The 16,060-nt window shown below is 46.7% G+C and overlaps 1 protein-coding gene across 6 annotated transcripts in view; it reads left to right on the top strand.

The window, feature by feature from the left end:
• The window catches only part of ARID1B (AT-rich interaction domain 1B), a 425,587-nt gene continuing 424,586 nt past the window's right edge, over positions 15,060 to 16,060 (top strand). For 5 of the 6 annotated variants that reach the window (XM_018053399.1, XM_018053402.1, XM_018053401.1 and 2 more), the window contains exon 1: positions 15,060 to 16,060. This exon is cut by the window's right edge and continues 660 nt beyond it. In XM_018053399.1, the coding sequence (XP_017908888.1) occupies positions 15,119 to 16,060 (942 nt within the window). In that variant the 5' untranslated portion in view covers positions 15,060 to 15,118. The other variant, XM_018053403.1, reaches the window with a different exon arrangement.

Raw genomic sequence — 16,060 nt, forward strand, 5'->3', positions numbered from 1 at the left:
ACTCTAGTCGTTGAACATGGTTTTGAGTAAACTCCAGGAGCAGGTCTAAAGGTTTTATGGACAAAGGGGAGGCTCCTGGTGCTCAGGACTGGAAAAACAGATGCCAGCAGGGAGTCCTGGGTGTTCTGGCATGTCCACCTCTCCATGCTGGAGACAATACTCCCGCTCGTGCGAGGCCCCTGCTGCCGATCACGTGGCCACCTTCACTGCGGAATTTTCATACAGAGGCTGCCACAAGCCAGACTAACACTTTTTGAGACTATGAAATAAATATATTTTCCCCAAACTTTGAAATGTAAAAAATTTTCAAAACAAAGAAATAAAATCAGATCCTGACAGATTAAAACAAGGCCCAGATGGCACATCATATCATACTAGCATCTTAAACTGGGATGAAAAAAATTAGAAGTTAAACCAAAGTATCTGAAATGTTTAGTCGCTCAGTCATGTCTAACTTTGCGATCCTAAGGACTGTAGCCTACCAGGCCCCTCTGTCCATGGGATTTTCCAGGCAGGAGTACTGGAATGGGTTATATCAACTCAGCTATGCCTAGCCTAGTTTTAGATCAATCCCACTAATAATTTTATTCTTTGTAGTCAAAGAATATTTAGTATATATATCTATTTATTTTAATTATCTTGGGACAATGGGCTTCCCTGGTGGCTCAGATAGTAAAGAATCTGCCTGCAGGAGACATAGGTTCAATCCCTGGGTAAGGAAGCTATCCTGGAGAAGGGAAAGGCAACCTACTCCTGAGCTCTCTGAAATTATAGTGAGAAAGATTTTGCAACAGAATATTTTAGTTATAGCACCTTAAAAAAAATCCCAAGTCTATAAAGTGGCCAAACAGTCATTTTTGCTAGTTAGAGGTTATACGTATTTGTTCCTCTCCACAGAAATCTTATTTTCATGTTGTTCTAGGCATCTCTGATACTGCCAGCTGAAAATTACTGAAACATCCGTGATAGCTGTTCTTCTGTCTTGTTACATGGAGCGGAGAACTTTTTTTCATATTGTGCCAAGGCAAAATTCCCCATTTGTGAATTCCCCTTTAGTGACCCCAAGGAGGTCATGCTCTGGGACATTCTCCAGCTCCAAGAGAGAGTGCTGATCCTCTGTCTTGCTGCAGGAGGGAGGCTGGCTCGCTTTCTTGTGTCCACACCAACCACCATGAAGTGCATTCAGATGAGCAATAATATGATTCCACTGAGTGATCTTCTCAAATCACCACCTACATCCTGCCATGTGGAGGACTCTGCTTAATTTCCTGAGATTAACATATTGATTACCAAGAATGCATTCTCATGCACAGGGACTCTTTGGCACCTCGGAAACTGTCAGAGGAGCTCAAGTATATCAGTCACATTGGTACCATGCTGGAGGCAGGGAGGGGATGTTGATGTTGCCCTATGGTCACTCTGACAGGTTCAGAGGTCATTCATTCACTCAACAAACACTAACGGAGGACCGGGTCCTACATCAGGCCCTGGATATTGTAAAAATGTGGGGGGGCCCTCCTGGAGCACTCAGTCTAGGGGTGGAGACACAAAAATTCACAAAATTCACAATATAATAAAATAAGGGCCCAAACAGTGATGTCCACATTGGTTTCATAGCTCACAGGTGTCTGTTCCTCTTGTTGTTCTTCAGTCACTAAGTCATGTCTGACTCTTTTCAGTGCCAGGGACTACAGCACGCCAGGCTTCTCTGTCCTTCACTATCTCTCGGAGTGTGCTCAAACTCAGGCCCACTGAGTTGATGATGCCATCCAACCATCCCAACCTCTGTCACTGCCTTTTCCTCCTGCCCTCAGTCTTTCCCAGCATCAGGGTCTTTTCCAATGTGTCAGCTGTTCCCATCAGGTGGCCAAGGTACTGGAGCTTCACCTTCAGCATTAGTCCTTCCAATGAATATTCAGGGTCGATTTGCTTTAGAATTGACTGGTTTGATCTCCTTGCTGTCCAGGGGACTCTCCCCCTAGGTATTCAGGAATTGTGATCAGGAAGACTTCACAAAGGGAAGCAGCAAATGTAGAGGCAGGGAGGTATGAGGGAGTCTGGCGGGGCAAGTAGTCAAAAATGTAATTCACAAGGGATGACATCTCAGAGCAGGTGAGCAGTGAGCCAGACCCTGGAGGAAGGCTGGACATGCAGCAGAAAAAAGTGCACGGAAGGAGGAACCAGCCAGCGTGTATCAGGGCAGAGAGGGTGCCACCTTGGCCAGGCTAAGACTGTCCCCAGGGTCACCAGGGTGAGCTGGCTGGCCTCAGGGAAGCGGCCCTGAAAGAACAGGAGCAGGTACATCCTCGGGGTCAGGGGCTGGTGGCTCAGAGGAAAAGGTGGTGAAGGGAGAAGAGAAAGAACAGAAGCTTTGGGCTAGAGTGGCCTCAGGAAGTCAGAGGAGGAGAAAAACAATTCAGAGACTCGAGAGTAGGCACCAGCTGGCTCATTTGTCTCCTTTTGCACATCAGGAAGTTGGAGTCTCTACCAGTCTCTGTCTTATGCCCTTGAAACTTTCATCCCATCCATGCCCTCCAGGCATTTCATCCCTACTTGTCACTTAGAGGAGCTTAGATGATCTGAATAGACCTCCCCCAACTTTAATAAGCTTTTTAAAATGGACTTCCCTGGTGGCTCAGTGGTAAAGAACCCGCCTGCCAATGCAGGAGATGCAGGTTCGATCCCTGGGTGGGGAAGATGCCCTGGAGAAGGAAATGGCAACCCACTCCAGCTTTCTTGCCTGGGAAGTGCCATGGACAGAGGAGCCTGGCGGGCTACAGTCCATGGGGTTGCAAAAGAGTCGGAAATGACTGAGCAACTAAACAACAACAAACTTTAATAAAACAGGAGTAGAATGAAAATCAGAGCACTGTGCTTCCGGTTTCAATATACGTATTTCCAGAAGATTGAAACCAAGGAAAGCCAAGAAAAGGCAAGTGGATTTTCCTGGAAGAAATTAGAAATTGGAGATGAAACTTTCCCAGTGGCCAGCTAAGATTAGAAATAATCTTACATAATCCCTGGAAGGGATTATGAAATAAAACAGAGGCCGGTAGACAACTGTCCAGGGGAATGTATCCATGGAAGGTCAGCAGGAAAAGTTACTCTAAAGCGCAACCTTGACCCTAAAATTTTTATGACTTCCATACATTATCTCACATTAGTAAGACGGTCTAGCCCAGTGAAGGATACATGTATCAAAGGATACATTGCAACTTGCACCACTATCTTTTCAGATCCTGAGAGATTTCTAGTAACAGTGTGTCTAGCTATCTCTGGAAGTCTCTGTCTGTGGTTTTTCTCCCTCCCTCTCTGTTTTCTTCTCTCTTTCTGTGTTCTTCCAGTTTCTTTTTTTCTGTCTTCTTTTCCACAGGACCCACCCCGGAGAAGGCAGATTCTCAAGGCCATGCCCTTACCCATCCTTGCACTGCAGCCAGACCCACGTGACCCTGGACAGCAGGACAGGGTTCCCTGTGTCCTTCCCTCTGGCTTTAATGCCAGCATTCTTGTAGAGTGGAGCCGGGTCACTGAGCTTCATTATCGCCTCCAAAGCAAAGGTGTTCCACATCATCCACTCTCCTCTGTAGCCACAAAATCACGGAATGATCTTCGGCCTGGAAACACACCCCCATGCTGTCTCCCCCCGCCTCCCTCTCCCCGTCAGTGCCTACTTTGACCTCCCAAGGGTCAACGTAACACAGCCATGACAAATCCTGGGATTCCAGCCTTTAGGAAGTGCAAGCGAGGCTCTGCAAGCCTGAGCATTTCAGATGGAAAGCAAAACTTCTTTAATATTTAGATATGCTTTCCGCCCATTCATATGTTACGCTGTTTCTGAGGTAACAGGATTCTCCAGGAAACAGAATTTGTCCCAGAATTCGGACATGACTGAAGCAACTTAGATGCCAATGAACAGGAGAAATGTTTGGCGTTGAGTGGAGTGTAGCTGATTCTTCTGAAATCACATGCCAGACACCCATTCTATTTAGAAATTAAAACACTCATGCACACACACACACCCTATTGACCTATTTTTTGTGTGTGTATTCAGTCAACTTTGACTCTTTGCAACCCCATGGACTGCAGCCTGCCAGGCCCCTCTGTCCATGGGATTTGCCAGGCCAGAATACTGGAGTGGGTTGCCATTTCTTCCTCCAGGGGATCTTCCCGACCCACTTAACCTGTTTACTTCCAGGCAATATGCTAAATGCTTTACATATAGTCTCTCATTTAATTCTTACCCCCCAAAGAATTGTAGTGTCTCACAAACATTCTGCTGCACAACAAGGTTAAGTAAATGGCAAAACAGCCACAGCCCATAAATGCGGAAATGGGACATGAATCCAGCTTCTTTTTGCATTCAGGAACCCCCCGAGGTAACACTTTTCATGTGGTGGGAAGCAGTTTTCCTGCTTGCCTCCTAGGTTGCCAAGTTAACGAATATATAGAGCCTTAAAAATCTTTTTCAATAAGTCATCTTTAAAAATGCCCCTAATCTCTTTGTTTTTTCTCAGAACTCCCCAGTTTGTCTATGTCATCCTCGTAATGATGTGCCCCGAACAAAACATAGTGGCCTGGTCTATTTTCATTTCTCAGCCTGTGCAGGATATAAAAAATAAACAGCATATGGTGAAAAGTTAATGAGATTAAAAAAAAATAAGTTCACTTAAAATAATCCATGGGCTTTTCTACATGTGTTCTTGGTCTGGTTTCAAAAACCACAGGAGTTTTACTATGCTTTAGAAAAGGATGAATATTTGCATTGTTTCTTTTGGGGTCAGTGGGAAACCAGTCTTCTAGAATCGGCACTAATAATCATGTTGTTTGTAAATAAGTGCTAAACTAGTACAAACCAAGACTACTGTGATGTGCCACAGCGTTAAACACACTCAAAGCAGCCCTCCACACCGTCTCCAGTTACAAGTCTCACGCTCACACGATGCTCCTTTAGTCAACAGGACCAGTGAAGTCTTACCTTCCCTCTGGCTTTACTACCAGTGTTCTTTCGTAGTGGAGAAGATGGGAAATCAGACAAATAGGTAGACCTGACCTTTTAAGACAAACTTCCCACACCTTGAACGAAATAAAAAAAAAAGGAAGTTAGGAATCCTGCCTTTATTTTTAAAGCATAACCATATGAAAATGTATGGTTGCTTGAGCTACCTCAGTTTTCAGCACTGAAAGAAACAAGTAATTTGAGAATGCATGTAAATAATTGTGTGTGCACATTTGTGTTCAGCCACAAGGTTCTCTCAACAATTAAGTGTAGAGCCCACTGCGGGTCCAGGATTGTTCTGTGGAGGATGGAAGAGATTGGAGACAGGGACTTAATGGAATTGGTGATCCCACTAGAGAGACGTAAGGCCCTTAATAAAATAAAGAATAGCACTAAACACTTCCCTTGTGCCAAGCACTGTGCTCAGAGCTTTGCAGGAATTATTTCGTCTAATCCTCAGAAGCCCAGAGAAGTAGGTACTATTATTTTCCACAGGAGGAAATCAAGGCTTGAGGGGTTAACTAAACTCTCAAAGGGGTATTGAGAATTATATAAGACACCATAACGCACTATCAGTCAAGTGTAGATTTTGTTTTCTACTAAAAAGAAAAAAATCCAAACAAAACAAAGCAAAAAAAAATTAGTAGCTTAAACAGAAGTTTACTTCTCTCTCTCATAAACCAAGTTTGGAGGTGGAAAGTAACCGAGCCAGCACCACAGCTGTCCTTAAACACATGGGCATACCTACCTCCACGGATCTGGGAAATGTGTAGATGGTTTTGTTTTTTACAGATGGTCACGTGCCCAGTTAAAAATTGGGGTTTCTCGGACCAAAGGTGAGAACAGATGTTAGATTAGGCAACTTGGATGTCTGTCACATGTATGTAAATTGCTGGGCACCAGATAAACACAATAAATGCTAAGTAATAATCATTATGAAACTCAAAGCAGCCCAGAAGTGGCTTGGTTTATTAAGTACATCTATTTCTGCCTGAAGTTTTCTCTTTTCTAGACTCACGCCCTATCCTTAAATAGGGATGAGTGAGAAGAAGGGAGTGTGTGCTGGGTGCTCCAAAGGCTGCCTTCTGGGAGCACCAACTCCCAGGGCTGGCCTCTCCTTTTTCTTTTCCAGACACATGAGGTGGTTTGCCCCACGATTTGCACCTGTGGAAAGGTGGCAGAAAGTCAGGTCATGACACAAAGCATGGACGCTGCCCAGGCCTGGGTATTTTCCAGCCTGGGCTCCTCCTTTCTTCCAGTGCCCCATTTCAGGGACTGCAGATGATAGCGCTGGCCTCTCGCAAATGCAGGAGGAGCAGGGCAGTCGTACTGCATAACTCCAGGAGAGAAGCAGCTACACTGGACACAGGTGTCCTTTATATCAGTGATGATAAGCACAACAGTCCTTGGCGCTGTGCAAACAGGAGGCTCTGGGAAGGGGGCAAACTGTAACTTATCGGTTGAGTGTCAACTCATTTGGTTTATTTGTTTCAAAGAGTTTCCCATGGGTCATCTCAACTTTACAAATTCCTAGGTAAGAGAGACAGCTCAGATATCATAAAACATCTACAGTGTATGGATCTGATGAGTTTTTCACAGCTTCTTAAAACTTCTAAGCTGTTTTTAGGCCTAAGATTCTAACAGAGTTGGCTTATCAGAGCGGTTGGAGGGGTAGGATAGATGGATAGGGTGAAATGGACGGGATGGTGGGGATAAAAGCTGGAGTTTCCAGCTGCTTCATCATTGGTGTGGACCAGGAAGGGGGGTGGGGTGGGAAGATGGTAAAAGAACGGAGAGGTGGGAACTCGACCTTTCCATTTCCTTACCCCTATATCTAATTGATTACCAAAGTCTATCAATGTTATCTCCTTGCCCTCTCTGCCATGGAGGGCCGCTGCAAGCATGCAGGAGACTGTGCAAATTAGACACCCTATTCTCAAGCAGGACTCAATGGATGGCAAGTAAGGCTCTGGCTGAAGACCTCACTCACATCCTCAGTTGGAAGCCCTTGGTCAGTGAAAAATCCACACATTCTTTATTTTTTTTTTCACACATTCTTAAATTGTGGACTCTTCGGAATCACTTCAGTTCAGTTGCTCAGTCCCGTCTGACTCTTTGCGACCTCATGAATCGCAGCACACCAGGCCTCCCTGTCCATCACCAGCTCCCGGAGTTCACGCAGACTCACGTCCATCGAGTCAGTGATGACATCCAGCCATCTCATCCTCTGTCATTCCCTTCTCCTCCTGCCTCCAATCCCTCCCAGCATCAGAGTCTTTTCCAATGAGCCAACTCTTTGCATGAGGTGGCCAAAGCACTGGAGTTTCAGCTTTAGCATCATTCCCTCCAAAGAAATCCCAGGGCTGATCTCCTTCAGAATGGACTGGTTGGATCTCCGTGCAGTCCAAGGGACTCTCAAGAGTCTTCTCCAACACCACAGTTCAAAAGCATCAATTCTTCCGCGCTCAGCCTTCTTCACAGTCCAACTCTCACATCCATACATGACAACTGGAAAAACCATAGCCTTGACTAGATGGACCTTAGCCGGCAAAGTAATGTCTCTGCTTTTGAATATGCTATCTAGGTTGGTCATAACTTTTCTTCCAAGGAGTAAGCGTCGTTTAATTTCATGGCTGCAATCACCATCTGCAGTGATTTTGGAGTCCCCCAAAAATAAAGTCTGACACTGTTTCCCCATCTATTTCCCATGAAGTGACGGGACCGGATGCTGTGATCTTTGTTTTCTGAATGTTGAGTTTTAAGCCAACTTTTTCACTCTCCTCTTTCGCTTTCATCAAGAGGCATTTTAGTTCCTCTTCACTTTCTGCCATAAGGGTGGTGTCATCTGCATATCTGAGGTTATTGATATTTCTCCCGGCAATCTTGATTCCAGCTTGTACCTCCATCCTCACGGTCCCGCCTGCCTTCTTCCACCTCCACCATCTCTTATCTCTCACATGGAGGATGCTCCGTCAAGACAGAGAACTGGAAGAGGAGGCACAAAGGCTCTCAAATTTAGGCTTCGGCGTGGTCGCCAGTTACGGTTATCCCTTTAGTCCTAGAGATACAATGACTAGACGGAAAGAAAAGGTGCTGATGCTGCTATTTGTTTTTAGACTTGTGATCCATCAACAGACCACACAGCCTGTGGGGCTCTGTGAAAAGCACACTTGTACCGCCTCCTATTTTCTAGGCTGTGTATGTTTTTAAAAGTGTAACCATTAAAACAGACTCACTTTAGGATGCTCTTTTATCATTCTTGAGTGTCCTTATGCACGGGGAGGCTCCGCACTTGAAGGAGGCGGGACTGGATGCCCAGGGCCCGCCCCCAGGCCCACGCCCACTCGCTCCGTCCCCGCCTCTCTTCCCAGCAGCCCAAGGGCCGCGTGACCACCTGGGTCCCGGGGTCAACCCCCTGGGCGCGGAGGCCCGGCCCGGGTCCCATCGCGCGGCGCTCGGGGGACAAGCGCGGGTACAGAAGGGCTGCGGGCGAGTGCGGGGACCGGCCCCGCGCCTCCTGCCGTCCGGGACGCCCTTTCCTTTCCTGCCCGGGTTATTTCTCCTCGCTCTTCGGGTTTCAGCCACGTTTCCTTCGGGAAGCGTTCCCTGGGGCCCCGGCTTGCGTCAGCGCCTTCGTTCACTTCCCTCCTAGAGCCCTGCGCCTTTTCCTTCCCAGCGCGTTCTCTGCGCAACTAGACACTTTTGCGTGGGGTCACTTGATTAGTGGCGAGCTAGTGGACAGAGCTGGAAGTTCCTTTTTTAAAATAAAATTCTCAGTGTGGTGGCCGCAGAGTCGAGCACAGGGCCGGTGCGGAGTAGGCAGGCCTCGGCAATTATCTGCTGAATGAATGGGGTTGAATCAAGAAGCCGCCTGCCCAGCTGCTCCTGTGGGTTATCCTTTGGGAGGGAAACCTTTACCCCACGTGGTCCCTGTGAAAAGCAGGTCACCAGGACCACAGACAGAAGGACAGCCTGGGAGGAGACGTCTGAGGGTCAGACAGACGCCAGGGAGGCCACTCAGTTTTAAGTCCTATAGTAACACGCTACAATGTGAAAATATCCTTTAAGTTAGGGATAGAAAAAAATATTTATGCTTAACCACTTGGGCATTTCTGGAGGAATGCACTGATAAACAAATTCCCCAGTGAAATTATGTCATTTGGTGTAAGAACAGCATATAACCAAATCCTTTGGCCCTTAGGAGAACAATCAGATTTGACTGTCAATAATTTACCCTTTAGAGTGCCAACTGATTCTCTTAATGAATTAGGGACAAGATGAAGATAAAGAGGGTGAAATAAATATCACAAATGCCTTACGTTAATGCACATGAGTTATTTATTATTTGGAGTTTATTGTGCGTGAAAAGTAGTTTTATTGTAGACATTTATATGTACTAAGAAGCAATTAATCACCAATAACAAAGATTCAGGCCTTCAGATAAGTTGCTAAAATCTTTCCAATAAATTGAGATTAGCTCTCTAAATGATTTCCTTTATATTCTTGACTAATACAAAATGACCTTAAATATGTTTACTTTTTGAGTATTTACTTACAAGGAACTAGAGTGATGTTATCAATAAAGTGCTTTTATTTAAGCAGTACGTTATCAGTAGCCATACAGATGAATATATGACATGATGTAATCATTGGAGAGAATATTAAAATACACTAGTAGGTGCTCAATAAGCGATTCTGATGATGGCAAACGAGGACAATCCTGGGAATAAACTGAAGAAATGCCATTGAACACACATTTGTCTAAAAGTTATAGAACATTTCTAAACTAAGCTGTAATAAAAAAATTATTAAACATTCCAAATGTGGACAGTCTAGTATAAGATGCATAGTACAGAGTTCCAAAATGTATTAAAGAAATAAACATAATTTATTTCATTGCTGTTACTATGTTTCCAGGGACTTTGGAGAGGCATTGGAGTAGTCACTGGTGAACCTTGGAGAAGGAAATGGCAACCCACTCCACTATTCTTGCCTGGAGAATTCCATGGACAGAGGAGCTTGGCGGGTCGCAGTCTATGGTGTCACAGAGTTGGACACGACTGAGTGACTAACACACACACACACTCTCTGGTGAACCTGACTTAGGGTTCTGGAAGTCTAGTTTCAGCATTGGGGATTCCTGAATCACTTCAAGCTAGACTGAGGATTAGGGCTCGTTGCCCAGCCGATGGTAGCCAACAAGGCAGAGCCGCAGGGAATGCTGTTAGGTAGGAAAGTCTGAACTCGCTTCTTTTCTGGCCAGATTCTCCCTGACGTTTCACGGCAGCCCTAAGTATGTCTAATGCATGTGTGTGTGTATACTCTGTCGTGTTTGACTCTTTGCTATCCCAGGGACTGTACCTAGCTAGGTTCCTCTGTCCACGGAATTCTCCAGGTAAGAATACTGGAGTGGGTTGCCATTTCCTTCTCCAGGGGATCTTCCTGACCCAGGGATTGAACCCATGTCTACTGTACTGGCAGGTGGATTCTTTACCACTGCACTACCTGGGAGATGGTTAGATAGCATCGAGGACTCAATGAACATGAATTTGACCAAACTCTGTGAGAAAGTGGACAGAGGAGCCTGGCATGCTGCAGTCCCTGAGGTCGCAGAGAGGCACACGACTTAGCAACTGAACAACAATAAGTATGTTTTAGGTAACAGTTTATCTCCCCTGTTGAGGACAGAAGGAAGCTAGTATTTTTCTTTTTATTCTCAGGGAATGTCACAAGCTAGATTCTAGACAAGTTTGTTGAAAAAAAAAAAAGTGTAGTTTATCCCTCTCCCCATCCAGCTTATTATCCCCACTATAATATTCTTAGTAAATATAGTAGTGCTCTTGTTAGTCAAGAGTCCCCACATTTCTTTAAATTATTTCTTGCCTAGACTTTTGTTTTCAGATCCTAGTTTTGCATCCTAAACTTATGGGCCACTATTACATTTGTATAGTTGCTTCAGGTCAAATGCTGTATCCCGTATCTTGCATTTACTGAGTTATTCACTGCTAACATCTAAATCAGAGATGTGAAAAGGACAATTGTTTAGTGCTTTTTAAAGTCCCTGACCAAGATAAGTAGGGAAATCCCATTAGCTCCATTCATAGCATTTCTCATAAATCTAAAAGAAAAGCAAGTGTCCAAAGCCTTATTCTTTAATAGTTCTTATTTGTAAAACTTTTGACAGGGCTTTAGTCTAAATTGGTTCCAAATTATGTAAAGAACATTGAGAAATATGATGGCTAGTGAATCGTGATAGTTTCAGTTATTGAATAAATAACCAGAACAGTAAAAGGGGACTAATCTTAAAGCAAACAGTGTGATGAGGTAAAGAGAACAGAACTGTGGCGTTCTTAAACTACCATCTGGCTCAATCCTCTTTAAGTGGGCAGGTTTGAAGAGCCTTTTATTCAGTGCCCTAAAACTTATTCAGAGGGAATCGTATTGGAATATCAGTTTTTCATAACATTAAAAAACCCCACCAAACTCAACCCCATTTTTGTAACCAAAAAGTAATGTTTAACAAAGTGCTGGGTAATCCTCTGGCTAACGGTGAGGGTGTGGGGCATTCGATGGGTGGCAGGTCAGCTGCAGGCAGGGTAAGCCCACTCTGCAGCTTTTCGGCCTTCACCTCCTCAGCTCCTTCGTGGCTAGAGTAACTTATTAAAGTTCTCATTATGGTTTGAAATTTAGGCAAGAGGTGTAAAAAGAAAGAATTCATTAGGAAAAATGAATGTGGTCATTTCTAGTACTTTATTTTCATTTGAAAACTACTGTAGAATCTCCATATAGGATAATCGAGGCAACTAACACAACAGAAACTATGATCTACAGTTCAAATCGTGCTTTTGGGAAATGTGAAACTATTTCATGACTTTGCTTTTGAGAAATGTGAACCTATTACATGACTTTCTAACAGACGAGACAACTGCGATTTTATTAAGTCCTGGATTTTTAAATGAAACTGTTAAGAGGCTTTTCTTTTGTTTTCTCAAGAAGGTGTGTTTGAGATGCCTAGGCTGAATAAAGAGGAGCCCACTACTACCTTCAGCAAGATGCTTTTGAAGAGGTATTTTAGCATTCTCTGTGGTTTAGGAGACAAAACCAAGTCCTGCCGGCTTTGTGCTGTGCTTCCTTGCAGACTGCAGAGCCTTCTGTCTGCTTTAGGGTGTGGCAGCTGCCATTGGGGAGGAGAAGCTGGCAAGTGTCGCCTTTTATAGCAGACTGACTTCATTGTGCTGGGGGCCTCGATTTCATAGCCTCTTGGTTCCAATCTTCTAGTTGACTTGCTGAAGCAAAAGGAATTAAAAGAGCTTTCGCCCTATATACCTAGTTTTTTTTTTCAAGTTTCATGATTTTTCTATATAGAAAAAAAGTGTTAAGAAAAGGGCCAGAGGTGAACTTGGTGACTCATTTTCCCTTTTTAGGATTAGTTGTGAAAATAAGCCACAAAATATGGCTGTACTTCTAAGAACTGATGTTGATATATTTTATCAGTTGGAAAAAATATATTTTTATGACTATATGTGTACATTTAGTTGGGCTATAAATGTCTAAAAGCATAAATATGTAATTGAGTTTAGAATATATGTATAAACACATATGCAAAACAGACATATATTTGTATTTGCATATGAAAACTCAAAAAATTCAACTTATGTGGTATCATCATGTAATTAGTATGTATTTGACTATATAAAGGGAGAAAGTCCAGGAGAAAATGTCAAAGAGGCACACTAACAAAGATGTAGTATTCTCTTGGCAAAAACTGATGAATGATTTGGCATGAATTCACCTTACATTTCTCTTATTCACTTACACGTGATGATATAACTCCTGTTTTCCAGTTGTTTGCACAGACTTGCAATTTGTTGTTTCTACATTCTATCATGACTCTTGGGTATGCACCTGATTCCCCTCCTCCACCATCAGTCACCAGTTTTCCACATACATCCTTTCCTATTTAGTCAAGTAACATATTTACACTTGGTCAAGCAAACAAAAATAACCACTGCAGTTGAAATAAATTAAAATAACCTTTATGGAAAGCTGAAGAATTAGATGATTTTAGAAAGCTACATTCTACCAAAATCATATATATAATTTCAGCTAGCAGGACTTCTTGAAAGCTCTGGTTTCCGATGCTTTCTCTCTATGAAAACTGAGTCCACACTAGTACAACTGAGCTATTGTTTAGGTTAAGAAGTCCTGCTTTGGAAGATATTCAAGATGTTACTAGGTGACAGATTCACAATAATAAAAACATTTAAAACATCAAAAAGTGATAAAACAATGGATAGTATTTGAAGAAAAAGTGTGAAACATTTTTGCTGTAGGATTAGATTCGATAATTTACATCATCACTGATCTTATGTTTATGAAATATAACATATATCTTTTAGTTTTGTTTCACATTACTTAGAAATGAACTCATATCAAGAGGGTTAACTGTCCACCTAACCTCTAAAATAGGATGAAAGGTGTCATACAGATTTATGAAGACATGAGATAAACCTTAGCTCTTTCTATTATGGCACCAATAGTTAAATTTCCACGTGCAAGTTGTTGGGAGCATAGCACACCACTCTACACATTTGAAGGCTTTCCTTCAGAGAGAAGACAGGCAAGTGCATTGTGAGAAAATGTTCCTTTGGGAATACTTTTGTGTTTTCATTAATAAAGCCTACGTGGGCTTCCCTGGTGGCTCAGATGGTAAAGAATCTGCCTGCAATGCAGGAGACCCCAGTTCGATCCCCGAGTCGGAAAGATCCTCTGGAGAAGGGAATGGCTCCCTACTCCAGTGTCCTTGCCTGGAGAATCCCATGGACAGAGAGAGGAGCCTGGTGGGCTGTAGTCCATGGGGTCGCAGAGTCTCAGAACCGAGGGACTAACCGTGCAGGCACACACACACTGCCTTAAAAAAAAAAAAGTTATATCAGCATTTCTTTGGGGCAGGTGCAGTCAGTAATAAGCATGTATTGAGTACCTGCTGTGTACAGGGCACAGAGCCTCTGGAATGAGGCTAACCTTCAGTTAAAACTCTTTCCTAATTTTGCAGTTTGAAGAAGTTGTGGGAATCACACTGATGGCCCGAAATCAAGGGAGAGAGGCTAACAGGCTGAAAAATTACATAACTCTTGGGAGAGGCAGTGCTTTTGCACAGATTGCCCAAATATTTTCTTTCTCTGTCGGCTCCTCGTAACCTTTGAGGCCGACAGACAACTTTGTTCCCCGGCCCTTCTCTCCCTCTTTTGTCTGCTCGTCAGACTCGTTTTCCACCTTTGTATCGTGCCTTTTAGACGTGAAAACAAACACGCGAACGCCCGGTTGGCAAGGCGACGGAGGCACGAGGGGAAAGTGCAGCCTCCGGTCGCCCCACGCCCGCCGCGCTCCGGACGCCAGCGGCGCAGCCCGACCCGAGCTCCCCGGCCCGGGGCCGCCGGTGCCCGCGAGGCTGCACCCGGGCCGGGCGGGCAGGAGGGCGCAGAGCCCCGCGGGCCGCGGCGGCCCAGGGCTGAGTCCAGTCCGCGTTTTGCGAGTGCGCCCGAGCAGAGAGAAGTGGATAATAGTTGCTCGGGCTCGCCCGGCTCCCTCTCAAGCCATGCTGGGCCCGAGCGGCTCAAGTCAGTCGTGTATTTTTACCCATATCCGGGGTAGAGAGGAAAAAGAGAAAAAGTTTCATTTAAACCTGCACTAAAAACTTTCACCCTGAAATCACACAGCGGGAACAGGCCCAGACCGTAAGGCGTAGACCCCCGGTTCGGCTCCGGCGGGGCCCGTGGAGGGAGGGGAGTGAGGAGGGGGCTCGCTCGATTCCCGTCGGGGCGTGTGGATGCGCACAGGAGGGGCCGCAGACTAAAAAGTGGGTTTTATTGTCTCCCCCCGCACCCCTCCGCCCGGCCTCGCCACGCCGCGGCGATCATGGCCGCGCGGCCAGCAGCAGCAGCGCGGGCGGGCAGCGGCGAGCGGCGGGCGCCCCCGGGGCCGCGGCCGGCGCCCGGGGCCCGGGGCCTGGAGGCGGGGGCGCGCGGTGCGGCGGCACCGGGACCCATGCTGGGGGGCGGCGACGGCAGCGGCCTGAGTAATGTGCACCACCACTCCCTGCACCCCCGTCACGAACTGAACATGGCCCATAACGCGAGCGCCGCGGCCGCGGTCGCCGCCAGCACTAACAGCGCCAAGAGCGGCGGCTCCGAGGCGGAGGGTGGAAGCGCCGCCGCGCTGTCCTCCTCCTCCTCCTCCTCCGCCGCGGCGGCAGCGGCGTCCTCCTCTTCCTCCTCGTCGGGCCCGGGCTCGGCCATGGAGACGGGGCTGCTCCCCAACCACAAACTGAAAACCGTTGGCGAAGCCCCCGCCGCAGCGCCCCACCAGCAGCAGCACCACCACCATCACCACCACCATGCCCACCACCTCCAACACCACCACCACCACCATGCCCACCACCTCCACCACCTCCACCACCACGCACTACAGCAGCAGCTAAACCAGTTCCAGCAGCAGCAGCAGCAACCACAGCAGCAGCAGCAGCAGCACCAACATCCCATTTCCAACAACAACAGCCTCGGCGGCGCGGGCGGCGGCACGCCTCAGCCCGGTGCCGACATGGAGCAGCCGCAACATGGAGGCGCCAAGAACGGTGCCGCCGCGGGCAGCCAGGCCGAGCCCCCGGGCCAGCCGCTGCTGAGCAAGCCGGGCGACGAGGACGACGCGCCGCCCAAGATGGGGGAACCGGCAGGCGGCCGGTTCGAGCAGCCGGGCCTGGGCGCGCAGCCGCCGCCGCCGCCGCCGCCGGTCGCCGTGCCCGGGGGCGGCGGAGGCGGCCCGGCGGCCGTCTCGGAGTTTAATAATTACTATGGCAGCGCTGCCCCAGCTAGCGGCGGCCCCGGTGGCCGCGCTGGGCCTTGCTTTGATCAACATGGCGGACAACAAAGCCCCGGGATGGGGCTGATGCACTCCGCCTCAGCTGCCGCCGGAGCCCCCAACAGCATGGACCCCCTGCAGAACTCCCACGAAGGGTACCCCAACAGCCAGTACAACCATTATCCGGGCTACAGCCGGCCCAGCGCG

The sequence above is a fragment of the Capra hircus genome, chromosome 9 (assembly GCF_001704415.2).
Source record: "Capra hircus breed San Clemente chromosome 9, ASM170441v1, whole genome shotgun sequence".
NCBI classification, from domain to species: Eukaryota; Metazoa; Chordata; class Mammalia; order Artiodactyla; family Bovidae; genus Capra; species Capra hircus.